The 19,502-nt window shown below is 40.2% G+C and overlaps 1 protein-coding gene across 1 annotated transcript in view; it reads right to left on the reverse strand.

Moving 5' to 3' along the window:
- galnt12 (UDP-N-acetyl-alpha-D-galactosamine:polypeptide N-acetylgalactosaminyltransferase 12) overlaps positions 1–19,502 on the reverse strand; it is a 60,112-nt gene that overhangs the window by 26,556 nt on the left and 14,054 nt on the right. Inside the window, exons 2-3 of the mRNA XM_063043848.1 lie at positions 9,453–9,622; positions 6,680–6,869 (exon numbers count right to left, since the gene is read on the reverse strand). Coding sequence (XP_062899918.1) covers positions 6,680–6,869; positions 9,453–9,622 — 360 coding nt within the window. The remainder of the gene's footprint in view (positions 1–6,679; positions 6,870–9,452; positions 9,623–19,502) is intronic.

The following is a 19,502-nucleotide window of genomic DNA, read 5'->3' on the forward strand; positions in this document are numbered from 1 at the left end:
ATAGAAAAACGGTATCGTTTTGTAACAAGATAAATATAGTGCAAGGAACTAAAGATGAAAAGCTTCTGGATACAATCATAAATTCATAAAACAGTTGTTTAACAAGGTAAAAATCAGAAAGCTCTCAACTTTAAAAACAATGTGTTATACAGACAGTCCTCATTTAAGCAACATCATTTTCTATCTTTCTCAGTCTTAAGACCATTTTAAAACAACATTCATAATACAGTATAGTACGAAAGTTTTAGACACCCTAGATTTCATTTTAGATGTTTATTTTTCATCGTTCTCATTAGTGCGTCAACAGAAAAGACCAAATTTTAAATTTACAAACATTCATTTTCCAAAAACATAAATGGTAGAGAATTTGTCAAGAATGACAAACAAGGTGCTAATGACCAATGACATATTGAATTGAACTGACTTTCTGCTCTCAGGATGAGGCTTTTCATTCCAGGACGAGGAAGATGTCCTCCTTTTTTAAAGAAAGGGGCTTCCCTTCCTCCACCATCAACTCTGCTCTCAAACACATCTCTCCCATTTCACGCACATCTGCTCTCACTCCATCCTCCCGCCACCCCACTAGGAATAGGGTTCCCCTGGTCCTCACCTACCACCCCACCAGCCTCCGGGTCCAACATGTAACTTCCGCCACCTCCAACAGGATCCCACCACTAAGCACATCTTTACCACCATGCCCCCCCCCCGCTTTCCGCAGGGATCACTCCCTACGCGACTCCCTTGTCCATTCGTCCCCCCCATCGATCTCCCTTCTGGCACTTATCCTTGTAAGCGGAACAAGTGCTACAACTGCCCTTACACTTCCTCCCCTATCACCATTCAGGGCCCCAGACAGTCCTTCCAGGCGAGGCGACACTTTACTTGTGAGTTGGCTGGGGTGATATACTGCGTCCGGTGCTCCCGATGAGGCCTTCTAGCGAGACCTGACTCAGACTGGGAGACCATTTCGCTGAACACCTATGCTCTGTCCGCCAGAGAAAGCAGGATCTCCCAGTGGCCACACATTTTAATTCCACATCCCATTCCCATTCTGATATGTCGATCCACGGCCTCCTCTACTGTCAAGATGAAGCCACACTCAGGTTGGAGGAACAACACCTTATATTTCGTCTGAGTAGCCTCCAACCTGATGGCATGAACATTGACTTCTCTAACTTCCGTTAATGCCTCACCTCCCCCTCGTACCCCATACGTTATTGCCCATCCTCTGGGCTTCCCTCCTCCCCCTTTCTTTCTCCCTAGGCCTCCTGTCCCAGGATCCTTTCATATCCCTTTTGCCAATCACCTGTCCAGCTCTTGGCTCCATCCCTCCCCCTCCTGTCTTCTCCTATCATTTTGGATCTCCCCCTCCCACTTTCAAATCTCTTACTCTTTCTTTCAGTTAGTCGTGACGAAGGGTCTCGGCCCGAAACGTCGACTGTACCTCTTCCTATAGATGCTGCCTGACCTGCTGCGTTCACCAGCAACTTCTATGTGTGTTGCTTGAAATTCCAGCATCTGCAGATTTCCTCGTGTTTGACTTTATTTCTTACATCCTTCACATACATGAGTAAAAATCTTTGTTACAGATCCATCTAAATGTGCACTCATAGTAATTTATAATAAATAGAACAGTCAATGAAACATAGAAATACACCCAAATCAGGGTGAGTTAATTTCTGATGTCCTGGTGGAAGAAGCAGTCCTGGAGCCTGTTGGTCCTGGCTTTTATGCTACGGTACCGTTTCCCGGAAGGTAGCAGCTGGAATAGATTTTGAATGGGGTGACTCGGGTCCCCAATGATCCTACAGACCCTTTTTACACACCTGTCTTTGTTAATGTCCTGAATCATGGGAAGATCACATCTGCAGATGCACTGGGCTGTCCGCAACACTCTCTGCAGAGTTCTGCAATTAGGGAAGGTACAGTTCCCATACCAGGCAGTGATGCAGCCAGTCAGGATGCTCTTAAATGTGCCCCTGTAGAAAGTTCTTAGGATTTGAGGGCCCATACCAAACTTCTTCACCACACAGACCACGAGGTCCTCAGTGATGTGGATGCCGAGGAACAAAGCTGTTTACCCTCTCAATTCCAGATCCATTGATGTCAATAGGGGTTAGCCCGTCTCCATTCCTCCTGTAATCCACAACCAGCTCCTTTGTTTTTGCGACATTGAGGGAAAGGTTGTTTTCTTGACACTACTGTATCAGAGAGATGACTTCTTCCCTGTAGGGACTTAGTACACAGCCCTGAGGGGCTTCTGTATTGGCAGTCAGTGGGATGGAGGTGAGGGAGCCCACTCTTACCACCTGCTGACGATCTGACCGGAAGTCCAGGATCCAATTGTACAAAGCAGCGTCAAGGCTGAGGTCTCTAAGCTTCTTGTTGAGCCTGGATGGAATTATGGTGTTGAATGCTAAACTGTAGTTCAAGAACAGCATTCACACATAAGCATCCCTCTTCTCCAGATGTGTAAGGACAGTACGTAGAGCAGTGGCTATTGCATCGAATATCGATTGATTGTGTCGGTAGGTGAATTGTAGGGGGTCCAGTTTGGGTGGTAGCATGCTGCAGATGTGGTCCTTGAACCGCCTCTCAAAGCATTTGCTTATTATTGAGATGAGTGTGACAGGACACCAGTTGGTCAGGCATGTTACCTTGGTCTTTTTTGGCACAGGGACAATGGTGGATAATTTGAAGCAGGAGGGCACTCTACACTGGGAAGAGAGTAAAAATGTCAGTAAACACACCTGCCAGTGGTGCTGCACACATCCTGAGTACTCACCCTGGGATGCCGTCCAGTCCCGCAGCCTTGCGACTGGCCACTTGTTGGAAACATCTGCGTACCTCAGTCTCAGAGGTGACCAGGTTGCAGGTTGTAGTGGTGGCTTTCCTCAGAGGCTCAGAGTTAGTGACATCGAACCGAGATTAAAAGTGATTGAGCTCATCTGGGAGAGAGGACGCGATGCTGGTGGCACCACTATGTTTGGCTTTGAAGTCTGCGATGGTATACAGCCCTCGCCACAAGTCACGTGTGCTATTTATTGCGAATCTTGACTCAATCTTGTCCCTGTATTATTGTTTCACAGCCTTGATGGCTTTGCGCAGATCATAGCTGCTTTTCTTGAGCTCTAGCTGATTGCTGGCAGTGTCAGCTCTGTGTCGCGCAGTAAGTGCTGCTCGCACAGAACTACTGATCCAGGGTTTCTGGTTCGGGAAAACGCTTCTGAGGGACATCATCATCGACACACTTCCGGATGAAGCACGTGACTCCATCCATGAACTCGGAGACATCCTCATCACGGAAGACATTCCAGTCGACATCATGGAAGCAGTCCTGCAGCATGGAGACTGATTGGTCGGACCAACAATGGACGGTTTTAACTATGGCCACCTCTTGTTTCAGCTTCTGCCCGTACGTTGGAAAAAGCAGGATCAAAGAGTGATCTGATTTTCCAAAAGCTGGGCGAAGGAGAGCTTTGTAAGCGTTGTGGAAGGGAGTGTATTAGTGGTCAAGTGTGTTATCTCCATGAGTGCTCATTTGGATGTGCTGACAAAACTTCGGAGAGACTTTCGTCAGTGACACTCCATTAAAGTCACCGGCGATGATGAAGGCAGCCTCTAGGTGTGCAGTCTCCAGTGTGTTGATGGTCTCGTACAGTTCCTTGAGAGCCAGGTCAGTATCAGCCTGTGGTGGAAAGTGAACCGCTGTGATGGTAACAGCCGTGAACTCCCTGGGCAGCCAGTACGGTCTGCACAGCAGCTCCAGGTATTCCAGGTCTGGGGAACAAAAAGATTTGAGGGCATGCACATTCTGAGGGTCGTACCAAGCATAGTTGACCGTGAAGCATACCCCTCCTTCTTTACTCTTCCTAGAGAGGTTTTGCGACCTGTCTGCTTGGAACAGGGAGAACCCCGAGGGCTCAATTGCATGATCCAGTATCAACTCCTTCAGCCAGGTCTCCACGAAGCACAAAGTGTTACATTCATTTGTTTCCCACTGGTAGGAGATTCTGGCTCTTAGTTCACACAGCTTGTTGTCCAGAGACTGAAGGTTAGCCAGGAGTATGCTAGGGAGCAGCAGCCAATTTGCACGCCATCTCAGCCTCACCAGGACACCGGCCCTTCTCTCTCGCCTCCGTCATTTCTTCCGAGGTAGTGGCGGTGTAAGAGATGAGTCTCCCATGGATCGCACAAGCAGGGGATCCCAGTGTAGTGGGTAAATGCCGTCTTTCCGATGTTCAGATGTGTCAGTCTATCTTATCTGATGTGACTATCAGCTACTTGAACAGAAAATGCCAAGAAAATTGTAGGAATTGTATACTGTAACTTTGGAAGGGAGCTCGCAACACAGCTGCTGTACGCGACACCATCTTGTAGAGATACGAGTTGAATGAACTAAACTGAATTAACCGTAGCAGAAACAGGTGTAGAAGGAATCAAACTATCAAACTGGATGAAAGACAATAAAACTAAAAGGTGAGGGAGTGGCAGATGTGAAAATTTACACACACACACACACACACACACAGTCTGGAGAATGTTGACTATAGACATAATGAATGCACTGATTATCAACTTGTAAAATTCTACCAATCCCAGAATGGTTTACACAAATTGGAGGAATACAAACATAACCCCATATGCAAAAGAGTAACGCTAGACCAGCTAGGGAGAGATTTTAAAATATCAACAAGGCATTTAGAATATTATTAGTAGAACTAGGCAGGGTCAACACTGATTTGTGCTTATAAAAGAAATCACATACTATATCTCAGAGATTTTTTGAGAATGTGATTTCCAGATGGCCTTCAGTAAGATGCGATGTTAAACAAAGTTAAGGTTGGGGTGATTTACTAATGCACACCAATAATAAGTCCATAAGACAAAGGAGCAGAAGTCGGCCATTCGGCCCATCGAGTCTGCTATGCCATTTTAGTCAATAAATAAAAATGCAGGAACAAATAGGTTTTTCAGTGTGGTGGCTGTGATTATGGGGGTACCACAGGATTCAGTCTATAACAATAGTATTGATGAGAAACAGCTGTAATATCTCATTTTACAGACAGTACACAGTTGGCTGCCGGCTTGAGAACAATGCAAAGGCTTCGGGAGGTACAGTCAGTCTAAGTGCATGGCAACAACAAGGCAAATAAATATATTCTGAGGAAAACTCAAGAATCTCCATGTTGAAAGTAAATATAGAAAAGTGGAGTTTTCTATTAACTAGCAAGGTACTGAAAAGTATTGGTGTTCAAAAGAGCCTGGGTATCATTATAAATCAATTACTTAAAGTGACTTCCAAATATGGCAAATAAATCAGCAGGCAAACATTGCCCATTGTTGAGAGAGAACTTAAGTACAAGCAAAGGAGCTTTTAATACAATCAGATCAAATAGAATTAAACCACACCTAGAACAGTATGTAAATAGCCAGTATCTTGAACCAAGGATTTAGTTGTGATAAAGGAAATACAACCACAGCTCAACAGACTGATTCCCAAATTGAGGAGTTCTTCCTATGGAGGAAAGATGAAGCAGACTGGCCCTCGGACAGTAAGAGATAGTCTCATGAAACATACAAAATTCTACGGAACTTAGCATGACTGATACGAGAATCACGTTTCTCCCAGCTGGTGTCACAAATCAGAATTTTCACCATCAAAATTGAGATTTGGCCATTCAGGACAGATTGAAATTTCTCCATCCCAGGGAACAGTGAATCTCTGGAATTTCTGCACAAGATTAGTTTGGAGGCTCCAATGAGAAGCATATTCAAAGGTTTTTGGAATTTTCAATCTGGGTCCTGCTATCCTTTTGCAGCTACCATTGGTTAAGAGATACAGAAGCCTGAAGTCCCACACCACAAGGTTCAACAACTGCTACTTCACAGCAACCTTTCTGTTTTTGAACCAACAGGCAAAACCCTGATCACTATAGTTTAGAAACACTATGATCCCATTGCATGTCTTTGTTCTCAATGTGTTCTTTCTTGTAAAAGTTGAGTGCAACTAGTATTTAGTCTGTGTTTTTCTTATGAATGTGGTTTATATGATCCTATGTGCCTGTGATGCTGCTACAAGGTTTTCATTGTGCTTGTGCATTCCTGTACCTGTGCAAATGACAAAATCAACGTTGACTTCGAATTTAGGGGAATCAAGGAGCTTAAGCCAGAAGAGTGGGTGTGACATTAAAGATCTTTCTGAATAGTGGAGTAGACACAAGAAACAGAATGTTCTATATTTGCTTCTATTTCTCATGTCATTTGGCTTCAATTCTCTAATTAAGATTTGCTCTAGTTGTCTTGCATGGGGCTCTTTAAACAGAAGCTCACACAAGTGACGTTAAGCTTTTTACAGCATTTGACGTCACCATAAATGCCCAGCAGGCCCTATGGACCATCATATGGTGCACGTGGAACTCTGACATCTTCAGCATATACCATCTACTCCAACTCAGAAATGGTCCTCCAAATACAAAAGTCAGAGGGGACACAAAGTAAAGGAATGGGGTTATAGTTTCACAACAAAAGCCCAAGAAGACTTTGCTGCCATCCTGCTCTGATTCAGCCAATAAGCCCATTTCTGTCTTGTATTCTATGCCGTTCTAAATCACTATCACCTCAAGAGCATGACAAACACATTAACATTGTGATATCCAATAACAAGGCAACAATTTACCTCTCTAGTAATGGTTCCAGCCAACCCACATGGCACTCACAGTGGCAGTCCAGGAAAGTCAAGACGTCACCTGAAGCTATAGATGCACCCAGCAATCGTGCACGAACCAAGCCTTCTCTTTTCCGTGCACGTATCAATCGAACTTTGCGGAGACCAGCTACATAATCTTCTAAAGGCTTTTTTAGGTGCTCTGTCAAAAGAAAAATGTTGAGCTTACAGACTTCTATTTTTATTTTCTATTTTGCATAATTTTAACACCATACTATAATTCTTTCTGAAGACATTCTTCCATTAAGGTCTTATATTTCATTGCACAAAGGTTAACTTGTGGTAAATAAATTTCCATTCACAAATTTCTGACAATGACCGAGAAGGTAGGCTGGACTCCATAAAACAGCCAGTTTAGAATCGGCACTACCTCCCAAATCTGTGCCCTAATAACCCCATTAAAAATCAACTTTTAATTGTGCAAAACTCTGCAATTTACTTTAGTTTCAGTGGTTGTTTAATGACAGTTTCGCTTGGAACTTTCAGTCACCACAATTCAACAGTTTTGCAGCAACAAAAGAAAGTTCTCTTTGAGAACAAAGATGGACACAAGGATGTCATTCTTAGAAGAAAACACTTTACCTTTATGCCCCAGATTACTGTCAAGTCTTCTCTACATTTTGATAATATTGTAATACAGCCACATCAATTTCAACAATGACATTTGCATACATTTGCACACAACTAGTTAGGCCCTGTTCCCAAATCAAAAGAAAACAAAAAGTGTGTAGAACCACAGAAACAGCTGCAACACAAAAGCAAGTAGGCATAGAAACAGCAATCAGCAACCAGTCTCAATCACTCACTGAACAAGGGCTGAGTCTTCCAAACATTTGTTTGTACGTACAGGCTGTCCACAACTCGGGCATTCATAACTTGGAGAGGATCTGCACATATAGATTTTCCAAAGCAGAATAAGTTCCCCGGGTACTACACAATGAAAGAACTGGATGGCCAGCCTGAATGGGGCAGTGAAGAAACAAGTATTCAAGGAGAATTTAATGACAAAGGGGGGGAGGTATGAACAAGCACAAAGCTGAAATGAGATAGCCAATGTCAGAACAAAGGAAAACATGGGGCTGGGGTTTAGATGGACAGAATTAGACAAGGTGTAGCAGTAGCCTGGGTAGTGACCAAGCAAGGATGTGTGTAGCTTTAATTTGAGTTGTATTAAAAAAAAGCAGACAACCATGTAGATGATGCACAAACACAATAAAGAGGAAACAAAAGTTAGAAAAAGATTATATTTTTGAAGAGTGCATACTGAAAGATCACGAGTTTTCGGGAAATAAAAAAATGAGTTGACAAAAAGTAAATCTAGTTGTGAAAATTACATGTTCGCATTATCAGCTTATGTTCTGACGGTTAGCACAAAAAGACCATGTGTTAATGGCGCCCAAAACTGAGCTTGTTTAGTTTGCTGATGAAAATAGGTGAAAGGGCATATTGCAATGAGGATATCAAGACTCTGCAATTGAATATAGATGGGCTGAATGAGTAGAGGCTTATGTGGGAAACTGTAAAGTTACGCACTTCAGTGAAAGGAATCTAAAGGCAGACTGTTATCTAAACGGGGGAAGATAAGCAAAGTGCAGAAATGCAGGTATTCTTACGCACAATTTGCAATAAGCAGCCAGATGCAGCAAATGGTGAGGAAGGCAAATGGCATTTACTGCAAGGGAACTGGAGTTCAGAAATAGGGCACGTGACCAGGGAACTAGCGAAGACACGCCTGGAGTACCCTCATTCAAGAAAGAATACTTTAGTACTAGAGACAGTGCTAAAAAGATTCACTAAGATCATTTGGATCACAAATGACTAAAATAAATTAGAGATCTATATTCTATAGAATTCTGAAGAATACAGTATTATTGAAATAGCCAAGATTCTTAGGGTTGATTTTGAGATGTTTCATCTCATAGGAAATTTTCAGACGAAGGTACAGAGATACAGGATTATAAGACAATCATTTAAATTAATGTACAAGATACTTCTTAGAGGGCAAATTAGAATCTTAATTCTCCAGTTAAGATGTTTGTGGAGGCTAGATCAGTAAGCATATTTAAAGAGGAAGTAGATCATTTTTGAAAGGGCTATGGAGAAAGGGCAGAGATCAATGCAAATGGAAACTACAGACTGGCAGGCAAGAACATTGGTGCTGTAATCACTTTTCAAATAAAATAAACCCAAAAAAGGAAGATTACAAATACTTCTCGAAAAGTTAGATCTATCATAAAAATGGCAACACTTTAAATTGGGCATCTGCAAATTAAATCATAAAGTTAATTGGAGCACAGCAAGCAAGAGATTTTATGCAATTCATCAACCAGAATTAGTGATCAGATGTTTTAAAATAGCTTAGAGCTTACCAAAATATTTGCTGTTAGAAAAACTGGTTGCAGCAGATTTGGAAAGAATGGATGAAGCTGCACAAATATCTACAGAATATGAACTCAACTCAAAGGAAATTTTAAAACTTGTGAACTTCCTAATGAAGATCTTCAGCCGCACAAAATGGCAGCAGAATCATATCACTTCTAAACATAGCATTCAGTTATGTGAATATTTTTGGATTAAATTGAGCGAAGAAAAGTCCAAATGCCATCGTTCACTTTGGACTAGGTTTGAAAGTAAAATTGAGTTGCTTTTATCAAATGCGTGTCTTGCATGTACATGCTTCACATAACAGTTAGATAAGAAAAAGAACCATTAATTTGATATCTACCTCGCTCACTGTAATCATCCACTATGATAACCTCCTTCAACAGAATATCAGGTGAAGTATCAAGAACACTATGAACTGTCCTCAGGAGCGTTGACCAGGCCTCATTATAAAATGCAATTACCACAGAAGTGGTTGGCAGATTTCGATAATCATATTTCTTCTCTTTACATCTGAAGATGTAACATGATAAGTGTTAAGTGCATATATTTGCAGTAGAAGCACAAAACATTGCTGAAACCTGACACATGCAAATATCTAAACTATTTTTCTTACATAATGCACAACTATTTTGAAGAAAAAATTGCTCAGTAAAAATAAATTATTACCATCAATTTACTAAGGATCAAATGTTCAACAACATTAGAACTATTTGATTCAAAAATTATTTTTTAAAGTGTGATTTGTGGTATGATCATTAAATAATAAACTAAACAAATGTCAAAAGAAGTGATTTCAAGGAAATCACAAGTGTACACAGCTATCATTTCCACTTAGTGTCACTTTGATATGCAACCATACAGGTTCTCATAAGATCAATTGCAACAGAAATGTCAGAATTTGGTTTGATTTACTTTTCAGATATAACAAAACGATTCCTTACCTCTTCCAAAAAGTCACATCAACAAAAGTAATCCTTCCCTCAACCACAAGCATCCAAACACTGTCCATCAGGTACTTTAATATTAATCAACAAGCTTTAATTTATTTGTAAAGTACAGGAAAAATCAGTATTTCAAGATTCATAACAAGAGGACATTTGGCCTCCCAAAATTGCCCTTTCAAAAGGTTATTTATTGCCTGAAATAAAAGGATCTCTGAACTTAATCATTTAAGGCATAATTCCCCATACCCCTTGGAAAAAAAAATTCAACTACCTTGGAATGAAAAGCCTTTTCTCATTGCTTCAAGAATTTGGAACTATCACAAAGTATAGTTAAAGTCAACTGTATAACCTTGGAATTGTAATGACAAGCTAGATTAGCAGAGATGGAAGTTTTCATTCTTCAAAGGAAACTCAAATATGTTGAGTTTTCGCAATACAATCTGAAAACTGCATGGCCACCTACAGTGGTGCTAGGAAGTTTGCAAACCCTGTAGAATTTTCTCTATTTCTGCATAAATATGACCTAAAACATGAACAGATCTTCATGCAAGTCCTGAAACTAGATAAATGAAATAAATAACACAAAAATATTATACTTGTTCATTTATTTATTGAGAAAATGATCCAATATTACATGTATTTGTTGGAAAAGGTAAGTGAATCTCTGGGGTAATGCTTCCTTCAAAGCTGTTTGGAGTCAGGTGCTCCAGTCAGTGAGATGAGATTGGAGGAGTGGGTTGTAGAGGTTCCCTGATCTATAAAAAAAGACACACAAAGTCAGGTTACAGACAGAGCCTGCTCCACTCAAGAAAGACTTCTTTATGTGCATCATGCCTCGATCAAAGCAACTTTCAGAGGGCCTCATAAGAATTGTAGAGATGCCTGAAGCTGGAAAAAGCTACAAAAGCATTTCTAAAGACCTGACTGTTTATCAGTTCACAGCAAGAGAAATTATCTACAAATGGAGAAAACTCAGTACTGTTGCTACTCCCCTTAGGTGTGGGAATCCTGCAAAGATCACACCAAGAGCACAATGTGTAATGCTGAAGGAGGTGGAAAAGAACCCAAGAGTTCTGCGAAAGACCTGTAGAAATCTCTAGAACTTATTAAACTTTCTGTTCATGTGTCCACTATAAGAGAAGCACTGAACAAGAATGGTGTTCATGGAAGAAACCACTGCTCTCCAAAAAAAAAAACATCGCTGCACATCTCAAGTTTGCAAAAGGCCACCTGGATGTTCTACAACACTTCTGGGACAATATGACCAAAGTTGAACTTTTTGGCAGAAATGCACAGTGCTACGTTTGGAGGAAAATGGACACTACACACCAACACCAAAACCTCATTCCAACTGTGAAGCATGGTGGAAGGAGCATCATGGTTTGGAGCTGCTTTGCTGCCTCAGGGCCTGGACAGTTTGCAATTGTTGAGGGAACAATGAATTCAAAATTGTATAAAGACATTTTACAGGAGAATGTCGGGGTAGCAGTCTGTCAACTGAAGCTTAATAGAAGTTGGATTATGCAACAATGATCCAAAATACAAGAGTAAATCAACAATAGAACGGTTTAAAAAGAAGAAAATTTGTGTTTTGGAATGGCTGATTCAAAGTCCTGCCCTTAACCCTATAGAAATGTTGTGGAAGTTCTGAAGCAAGCAGTTCATGTAAGAAAGCCCACCAACATCCCAAAGTTGAAGCAGTTTTGTTAGGAGGAACGGCCTAAGATTTCTCCAAGCCAACGTGCAGGACTGATCAACAGCTACCGGAAAGGTCTGGTTGAAGTTATTGCTGTACAAGGGGTCACATCAGTTACTGAAAGCAAAGTTTCACCTACTTTTTCCAACAAATACATGTAATATTGAATCATTTTTCAAAATAATCTAGTTCTCTTTATCTAGTTTTAGGACTTGCGTGAAGATCTGATCATATTTTAGGTCACTATTAACGCAGAAATAGAGAAAATTCTACAGGGTTCACAAACTTTCTAGCATCATTGTAACAGAAATAGCATTTTAAAAGTAACTCAGATCCGTAAATCGCTGTGTGGATAGTCTTGTATTACTCCAGGTCGCAGTTATAATTCAGGGAACTTAACTATTATATCTTTAGCAACATTTGAAATAATTCTTCTAGCAAGTTAATGCAATTCAGAACTCAGCCACAATGACCATTAAGGTCAACATACATTTCAAGAGGACTAGAATATAAAAGCAGGGATTTAATGCTGAGGCTTTATAAGACATTGGACAGATGTAGTTGGAGTATTGTGAGCAGTCTAGGGCATCTTATCTAAGAAAGGATGTGCTGGCGTTTCAGAGGGCCCAGAGGAGGTTCACAAGAATGATTTTGGGAAAGGAAGGGCTAATGTATGAAGAGCACTTCATGGCTCTGGGTCTGTACTCATTGGGAGTTTAGAAGAATGAGGAGGTAATCTCATTGAAACCCATTGAACATTGAAAGGACTAGACAAAATGGATGTGGAGAGGTTGTTTCCAATCCTCAGGGAGTCTCGGACCAGCCTCAGAATTTAGAACAGAGACAGGGAGGAATTTCTTTTGCCAGAGGGTAGTGAATCTGTAGAATTTATTGCCACATATGGCTGTGGAGGCCAAGACACTGGGTACGCTTAAAGTGGAGATTGATAGGCTCTTGATTAGTGAGGGTGTCAAAGGTTACCGGCAGAAGACAGAAGAATGAGGTTGAGAGGGATAATAAATCAGCCATGATGAAATAGCAGAGCAGACTAGATGGGCCAGATAGCCTAATTCTGCTCCTATGAATAATAGTCTAATATGTTGTGCTATTTGGAAACACATGGAGGAGACGATACTAATTGATTGCACTGTTAGGAGCCAATAATAACCACGAGCCAATTAGCTCCTCTGTCATTAAAAAGCAAGTGCAAGTACTCTTCCTGAAAGTTCAGAATCCTTACTCCAAGCCTACACATTGATGTAATTAAACCAATGCATCCAATCCAATTGACTGTGTCTGCTCTCAAGTACATGCCTCCCTATTTACACATTCCTCAGAATTATTTATCAGAACTGTAATTCTCCCTAAGATTCCCCACCACCACACACAAGCATAGCTAATGAACCTTGAAAACTTACTAAATGCTAACACTAACAGAGATTCATGCAGGGCATTCCGTACCTTGAGCCCCACACAAACTTCATCCTTTGCTTTTGCTCTTATTTTTAGATCATGCTTTCAAGTCTTACACTGGCCAATTAGAGACAATAAGGCAGATATTATGTTTCATCCTTGGTAGGTTTAAAGAACAAAAGCAAAATAAAACTGTACAAGTAAAACATACATAAAAGAAAAAGCTTTCTTAAGTTAGTTTTCATGGAAAAATGAAGCTGTGAGATTCAATCTCCAAATTACTCCGTATAATGCAATTAAAAGCAATGTTATTTAGTCACCATATGTAACTGTAATTTTCATGAATAACACCCTAAAAATTACAGCTCAATGTCTCTTGCAAAATATTTGAAACAAGATCATGGAAGATCAGTTGATATATTAAAAATCTGTAGGTGTAGTATCCAGAGCAAGCATGGATTTTAACCACGCTTTTCTGCGTCACAAGACTCAAACTTGGTAGCTAACATCTTTGCAACACATGGAGTTCTTTTAGCTGTCATCATGGCAGACAATCTTCCTATCTATGCAAAACCTCTTGTTTACAGTTATAAAAATCAAATGTCCCTCATACTCCCCTTTAACCAACACCTACCTCCATCTTTCATTCACTAAGCCTGCTAACAAGCAAACCAGTTTAATTGCTTAACGTAGATTTAATATCCAGGAACATATTGCAAAGGTCACTCCCCAGTATCCAAGGACATTACATTTACATAGTGACACTCCCGACACTTTTTCCTCAGCTTTCTGCATCTGAGATGAGGAGATATTTCTTCAGCCGGAGAATGGCAAATCTGCAGAATTCATAACAGAGCAGACTGGACAGGCTGAGTGGCCTGATCCTACTCCTATATCTTATGGTCTTGGGGGAATGGAGAAATTGCCATTGTGAAATGAGCTCTCACCCTCAACTGAATAATGGAACAAATTTGATGGGCTGAATGGCATAATTCTGCTCCGATGGTAATGAGAAATTGGCAGCCGAAGCAAGCAGGAACACGGGCATTTTCGCTGTAAAGTCTCAATTATGTTTTGAGCTGAAGCATCTGTGTTTGCATCGAAGATGTAAATTTATCAGTTCTGCATCAATTTTGCTTCAGTAACATGACTTGCAATTATAGCCAAAGATACATTTAAATTGAAAATGGACAAATCTCCATTGGCATTGTTTTTTGTACCCAAATTAAAAACTACTTTAAAGGTTGCAGATACTGAGATAACTAAGGGTAGAAATTTCTATTCCTAAAAAGTTTAAACTAAGGCAAGCGGGTTAAAAGATTGTGTGAAAAGATGTTTGAAAACTTGGCAAACTAGGTTAAAGCACAACATTGAATTTTACACTCCTAAGCATGCTAAAGCAAAATATGCCAAGGCAGCAACCCCACCCCTCCTCCCCAATCGAGGATTTTCTCTCGACTCGTCAGTGCAGTTAGTTTTTGCTTCCAGATGTACACTGACATTTTGGTTGCAGTCGGAAATTAACTTCACTTGGCAATTGTTAAAGCTGCATGAAGACACAGCCAAACCTTTTCATCTGACACAGCTCATATTCTGCTAACTTCAAAGGCAAACAGTCCAATTCAATTCAGCAAATTGACTGTGATAGAACAGAAAGTGCTTGAAGCACTCAGCAGCTTTGACAACATTCATGGAAAAAGAAGTTGATGCTTCAGTTCAAAGATCTGATTAATGGTCTTCAGTGTCAAATAGCAACCTTGTTTTACTTCTTCATGGATATTGCCTGATCTGCTAAGTGTTTCCATTTTCTGTTTTCATTTCAGATTTCAGAAATCTACAGTTTTTTAAAAAATGTTTTGATGAATTTCATTTGACCACTCCTTGGCAATTCTCCATTACCAGGCATATAGTTACACAACTAACAATGTTTAAACCTTTTTTCTATTGTGGTTTTCTTGATGTACAACAAGCAAATAATTGCTGATACTGAAAACAATGGGTTTAAGATGTCTAAAGCAGAAACTACTGCAAGTAATTATCACACTTACCACTGCCACTTTTCCCTACAAGCATTCCCATCCGTCAGGTACTAAACATCTCCCTCCTTCATGACATGACTGAGATCAATTGTTCATCACAAGCCATAAATCCTGCCAATTCCCACCAGATCTAGAATCCAATATCACAAGGCCCAATGAACCACGGATATCACACTTCAAAACAAATATTCTTGCATTCCATTCTTCCAACTACCCTCACAATCAATAGCAAAACTCTCATCTTTGGCCAATGAACATGTACTTCAAGGGTGGGCAACGTCAAGTTTTCACAAGGTTTTCAGGTTATAGTTTGAAGAAGCATAGAACACAGAATGGTATAGTACAAGAATAGTCCATTCAGCCAACAATGTTTGCATCAACCAATGCCAATCTAAGTTTATTGCCACTGTACAGGGTCCATATTCCTCAATTCATGTGTCTCCTAAATGCTTCTTAGTTGCAATAGGCTATTATAAAACTCTGGGAGACAGAGTACAGACACAGTCAACTTTTTTTGTCAAACTATTTCCAACTAAATCACCAGGCCCCATCAGAATGAAATCTGAAAGAATAGCTACTCAGCTAATTGACTATTTGTTTTCAAAGTTTAAGCTGCTTTCAATACCTCTTCCTGACTTTGTTAATTTAAGAATGGCTTTTTTTCTTAGCAGAATTAAACCTACATAAAATACAAGCAGATAATTGATTGTTAAACTACAAAATGAAATAACAATTAATATTAAATAGTCGGATTCAACAAGCTCAAAATGTGCCATTTGGTAGGCTCTTAGAAAGATCTTCGTTTTAAGGTCTTGCTCGAAATCTTCATGTATCTCTTCAACATATTTGTAACAGACTTTATCCTTTAACGATGCTGGCAGTGATCTTTAAATAGCAGGGAAGGCTACACTCCCCTACCATCTTCGGTCAGCTTTCTAAAAGAAAGAACTCCTATCATACACTTGAAAATTCACCATATAAATTAACTCCTTGAGAAATACCATCTTCGAACTGTATGACAGAAAAATGCACGAGGCTCAACAGTCAAGCAAGCCTTCCACATCAGCCATAGCAGACGACGAACCTCGACCTTCGACATCAAGGCAGGCAGTCATAGGAGAAGATGAGCTGCCTGCTCTAATGGAAACAGACGACGATGAGATGACACCCCAGTGTCCCACCACCCCGCGACTCATGGAAAATGCAGCGGTAGCCGGGAGGCACACAGCACATCTTTAAGAAAAAAGCCGAAATAAACATGCTAATTAATTAGGTGCCACCCGACACGTAATTGTCGGCCCAGATCAGAGATGACGCAATCGGAAATCAGCACTGATCTGGGCTGTCAATTACGTGCTGGGCGGCACCTAATTAATTAGCATGTTTATTTCGGCTTTTTTCTTAAAGATGTGCTGGGTGCCTCCCGGCTACCACTGCACCCCTGCGTGCTTCGCGGTTCGGTATCTGTTGGCGGCCTGGAGGGTGGGGGTCACTGCACCACCCAACCTGCGACGACTCAGTCTAACTCACCATCATCAGTGTGCTCGGCGCTGAACCAATTCCGATAAGTGATACTACACTGTACATACATTATTTCTACTTTATATCGGCTGTGTATTTTTACATGTTATTTGGTATGATTTGGCAGCTTCGCAGCTTAAAGGTTACCGGAGAGTGCTTGCGCCGTGTTTTTTCCAACAGCACTTGCGTGAGATTTTCTGCTGAGAGCGCTTGCGTGAGATTTTCACTACGGAGAACAGTGCAGTAATGTTGTGGAAAAGTATTTCTACTTTATATAGGCTGTGTATTTCTCATATCATTCCTGCTTTTACTATATGTTACTGTTATTTTAGGTTTTATGTGTTATTTGGCATGATTTGGTGGGTTATTTTTGGGTCTGCGAATGCTCACAAAATTTTCCCATATAAATAAATGGTAATTGCTTCTTCGCTTTACGACATTCCGGCTTACGAACCGTTTCATAGGAACGCTCTACCTTCGCATGGCGGGGGAAAACCTGTATTAGCACCTATACTGTAAAGTAGTACCTTATAAAAAGCATTACTCATCTTGTAGAGGATAAAATACAGTGGATTCCGGTTAATTGGGATACACTGGGGGGGGGGGGGGGCCAGTACATTTTTGGCCCAAATAAGCTGCTATCCAATTAGCCCAAGTTTCACAGAAATAGTTAAAAACTATAAAAAAAAGACAAACTACTGTTTAACTGAGTAACGAATTATGTACTTGAATGAATTACAGAACAAAGTAAAGCACTACCAATACCTCTCCAGCACTATAAAACTGTAAAATTCATCTGCCATGTTCTTATGATTGACTGTAAATGAACAAAATCAGCATTGACATCTAATGCAAATAATGGGCTGCCTTCATACAACGCTTTTGACGATTGCATCCTCCGAATCTTCATTTCTTTGTAACATTGAAGATGATTTTTGATACCTTCAATTTCCTCGTAATACCTAACTTGTTGGAAGTAGTGAAATAGCTTCCTTTTCATTTTCAGCCATTTCTGATATCTCCAAGCCTTAATGCTTGAAACTGCGGTGAGGAAAACAGTTCTGAATTGTCTTACTGCTTATTTCTCGCCAACTATCAGTGACAAAAATATCTATTTGAAAACTAATCGCTTTAAGCACAGCGCAATGTCTAACAGCCATACAAGTTCACATGACTGACAGGAGTTAGAAACCGTTTAGCAACAATCTCCTGCGCCAATTAAATGGCATAGTGTCCCAAATAAACAAAGGGAATCCCAGCTATTTTCTCAATTTAGATTTTGTTCTTTAAGAATTGTCCCAAATAAGCAGTTGCCTCAATTATCCGATGGTCCAATTAATCAGAATCCACTGTAAATTATCTTAGATTCGTTACCAAGGACAACAGGAACAAAACACCTGTTCAAATCTCGTGTGTGAATGTACCTAACAGTTTATCTTTTAATGTAAGCAAATTCTTAGTTCCAAAATGAATTTTTCTCCACCCCCTCTCAATATTCCATATCCCAGTCTGAATTCTTGACCTTGTAATTTTACATTTCTAACCTTGGAATTTTGCTTGCTTCCTCAGCCATTGGAAAAACTCAGTATTACAATAGGCACCACTGCAAAATGTTTAAGGAGCCATGGGAGGTTGTAGGACTCAAGTGTTTTTTATTTAACTCAGGATAGTACATACGCAAATCTAATAAACCAGACCTGTATAGGACCTTTATTCAGGGAATCTTTGTGATGAATTTTGTTAAAACTGTACTTATAGCAACTGCACTAGAGTTAACAAGAGTACTACTGCCCTCTATAATTTCTATACAAAAACTGTAGAACTTCAATCTTATTTATTACCAGGTCTAATTATTTTGTATTGAAAAACTTGATTTTATTTATTTCAAGAATGGTTAACTCATTTCAGTATTAAATTGCACATAATTTCTTCCCCCATTTGGTGAGTTCAATTGAAGCAATCAACTTATGTCTTATTTATCTTACTGACAATATGTGCGCATACCCGAATTATTCTCTACTGACAATTACCATTAAGTTCCAAATCATCCAGCCAAAGTTCTATTCAAAAGGTTCAAAGGAACATCTAAACAAGCCTGATGCATTTTGGTAACAACTGATGAAGATAAAATAGAACTTTTTGGCTGCAATGAGCAGAGGTATGTTTGGAGAAAAAAGGGTGCAGAATTTCATGAAAAGAACCCCTCTCCAACTGTTAAGCACAGAGGTGGATCGATCACGCTTTGGGCTTGTGTTGCAGCCAGTAGCACGGGGAATATTTACTGGTAGAGGGAAGAATGAATTCAATTAAATACCAACAAATTCTGTAAGCAAACATCACACTGTCTGTAAAAAAAAAGCCGAAGATGAAAATGGGATGGCTTCTACAACAGGATAATGATCCTAAACACACCTCAAAATCCACAGTGGACAACCTCAAGAGGCGCAAGCTGAAGGTTTTGCCATGGGCCTCACAGTCCCCTGACCTAAACATCATTTGAATCTGTGGATAAACCTCAAAAGAGCAGTGCATGCAAGACGGCCCAAGAATCTCACAGAACTAGAAGCCTTTTGCAAGGAAGAATGGGCGAAAATCCCCCAAACAAGAATTGAAAGACTCTTAGCTGGCTACAAAAAGCGTTCACAAGCTGTGATACTTGCCAAAGGGGGTGTTACTAAGTACTGCCATGCAGGGTGCCCAAACTTTCGCTTTGGGTCCTTTTCCTTTTTTTGTTATTTTGAAACTGTAAAAGATGGAAATAAAAATTTTCTCACTTA

The sequence above is a fragment of the Mobula hypostoma genome, chromosome 3, assembly GCF_963921235.1.
Source record: "Mobula hypostoma chromosome 3, sMobHyp1.1, whole genome shotgun sequence".
Taxonomy (NCBI): domain Eukaryota; kingdom Metazoa; phylum Chordata; class Chondrichthyes; order Myliobatiformes; family Myliobatidae; genus Mobula; species Mobula hypostoma.